The 2,815-nt window shown below is 47.8% G+C and overlaps 1 protein-coding gene across 1 annotated transcript; it reads right to left on the bottom strand.

The window, feature by feature from the left end:
* Positions 1-414: 414 nt before the first annotated feature.
* Positions 415-1,737, bottom strand: LOC148009546 (uncharacterized). The gene has a single exon (XM_087673342.1). The coding sequence runs from the start codon at positions 1,585-1,587 to the stop codon at positions 610-612; it is 978 nt and encodes a 325-aa protein (XP_087529468.1). The 5' UTR covers positions 1,588-1,737; the 3' UTR covers positions 415-609.
* Between the last annotated feature and the right edge of the window lie 1,078 nt (positions 1,738-2,815).

Genomic DNA, 2,815 nt, shown 5'->3' on the forward strand with positions numbered 1-2,815 from the left:
CTCATTGGCACTAGGTGCCATCGAGAAGGGAGCAGATGCCAGGTTGCCCAAGCACTCACACCCCACTATCCTCATAAAGAACCTATTCCACATGCCTTAAGCACTATACCTCAACCCAAAATCTTTAGAGTGGATTCATGATGGAAAGGCCCGGGGGGGGGGGGGGGGGGGGGGGGGGGCCATGCTGGTATTCATTGTGAAATTCGTCTATTTGATATGGAATTTGATTAGGGCAATTGTGTTTAAAGTGTGAGTATACAAGGTTAGGAGATGGTCTAGTGCTGTTTTATTTTGTGTCAAGTTATGTTAGAATTCAAGGTGCACTATTGAAAGAGAGAGAGAGAGAGAGAAGCTTTTTTCTTTAATTTTCTAACATAACTCTTCCTTTTCAAAAAAGAGAAAGATATCTACATATTTCAAGCCTAAGTGAACCACTTACATGAAGTTAACAATGGGTAAACTTTTTGGTACTTGCATCACCTTATCACCGCACCGTATAAACATGTGCCCTGAAAAGCAATGCTAACAAAAAGATGAATTTACATAGAGGGTAGATATCTACAACCTGCAAGAAGCAGGCGGTCATAAGGTCCTTGGTGTGAGTGAGGTTCATCGTCCTACTCGAAAGCTTGACGAAGGGAGCTCATCAGTCGAGCAATGTGAGCCATCGCAGGACTTGGTGTGATCGTGATTGATACTAATATTGAGACTCTTCTGTTCTGTACTTTTCCCTCTTTCGATCATGTATTGATCGAGCGCCTGATACTTGTGGGACTTCCCATACACAGCCATCAAGCAGATGTAAAGGAGGATGGTGAACACCAGCACTCCTGCAAGCCACCATGAGAACTGCAGGCTTGCCAGGGCCTTGGCTCGAGCCAGTGAGGCGCCACCGTCGTCGCAGGTGACCATATAGTCACGGAAGGCACAGCCCTTTGGTGCGAAGGTGGGCGTGAAGACTACAAATCCCATCTGGATGAACCAGACGCCCTGGAAGAGGAGGGACATGGAGCGGACGAGCGGTGGGAGGAGGCTGTGCGGAAGCGCGATCTCAACCAGGGTGGCCGCGATCCCGACCACGATGATGATCTGCAGGAGCCAGTGGTAGCGGCCCTCCAGGCCCATGTGGTCAGCCGAGTGCAGGTGGAAGATGAGCAGCTCCTGGCTCAGGGCCAGGGCGCCCAGCATGTGCACCATGCCGTATGGGGCCGCCGCCGCCAGTACCTCGTCCGCGAGCCATGCCCCCGCCGCGAATAGCAGGAAGAACGCCGATATGGTGGCATGCTCGAAGTTGTTCAGATTCATGAAGGGAATGGACCAGTCCGCATCAAGCGCATGGCGGCCGTGCAGGCCGAAATGGAGCTCGCCCGCGATGGACAGGGAGGAGCCCAGGATGATCAGGTACAGCTCTGTGTACCTGACGAGCTTGACCGGCCCTTTGATAAAATAATCTGCAGGGAACCAGGGCCTGCTCTCGAATTCCCATGGCGCATGCGCGTGATAATTCCGAAGGGTGTTGAACAGATGCCACAGCCCTATCAGGCAAAACCCTGCACCGGGGGCGACATGCCCTACGAAGGTGCCCATCCTTCCTTAATCTTCGCCCAAGCTCCACTAGTTCGATATCCTTCCTGCTCACGATACCACAACTGCAAAAAAATTCCCAGGTTGCACCTCTTCTTTTCCACAGTCTGAGAAGACAGACAGAAGCAAGCGCGCACCGCCAAGTCAAAAGGAGCGGGCCCCTTGGGCCTCGGCTTGAAGAATTTTACACGGAGGCCTTGACGCGCGTGAGGTATTGGACTCCTTCAGCACGCCGAGAAACTTCTAGAAAGGATCATTATTCCAATTTGTCATTTGCAGTGACAAATGATGCTAATTACACGAACATTTTTAGCTGGCCAGCAGGCCTGTTCATTGTGTTTCACGCGGTCGGTGTCATTGTGAAGCTCGCAAGCTTTGGGTTTTTGTGAGCCGAGGGGTTGCTTCCCTTTGCTCATACAAAAAATTAAATAAAACAAACAGCATGCTTCGCATGCATGTGGTGCATTTTTAAAACTATCTGAAAGCATGACACAGGTTCTTAGTTGCAAAAAGACAGTTGAATTTTTAAATATCCCAAGTTACAATGCTGTTTGGGGTTACACGATGTGGACCAAATATTTGGCTTTATTTGCTAAATTTCCCAGATTATTGCCAAGATTACATTGCATTTTCAAAAACCATCATGCTTTAAGGGCTATTTCCCTCCACGCAAGCTCTACATTTTCACCTTTGAAGAGTCTTGCATTTCTATTCTCCTAGATTGTTCTAAGGGTTAGAAGCCTAATTACAATAAAATCCTAGTAACTTTTGCTTATTCATGCTACCAATGGTGCCAAAAATCCAAATCTCTATGCGTTGAGAGTGGCTTCCTATCACAGTGAAATTCAGATGAGCTTGAGACTAGGTAAGGCTTGTAGAGCATCCATCCTAAAAGATGTGCTTGAGGGATTCTTCTTGGCCACAACTACACAAGCCATCCGTCATGCCTCCTTTTTCAATTTAAGACCATAGAACAATGCTCCTGCCATGATCTTCCATAAAAAAACTCTATCCCCTTGAGTGGAAGGGATAGGGACTAGTTCTTGTTAAAATGACTGAGTAGAGAATCTTCACCAAGGTCGATTTCCTAGCCCTTGCTGATCCAAGCCAGATCGAATGTAACATTCAACATGGCCCTTTTTACATACTTGCAGCTAAGAGCAGTCATGATCTCTTTGTCTTCAAGATATAAGGTTATCATTGCTCTCCCACTTGCCAAAGAGTTGTTTAA

This window comes from Lygodium microphyllum, chromosome 30, assembly GCF_053477565.2.
Source record: "Lygodium microphyllum isolate KBCC chromosome 30, Lygodium_microphyllum_v1.1.10, whole genome shotgun sequence".
In the NCBI taxonomy this organism is placed as follows: domain Eukaryota; kingdom Viridiplantae; phylum Streptophyta; class Polypodiopsida; order Schizaeales; family Lygodiaceae; genus Lygodium; species Lygodium microphyllum.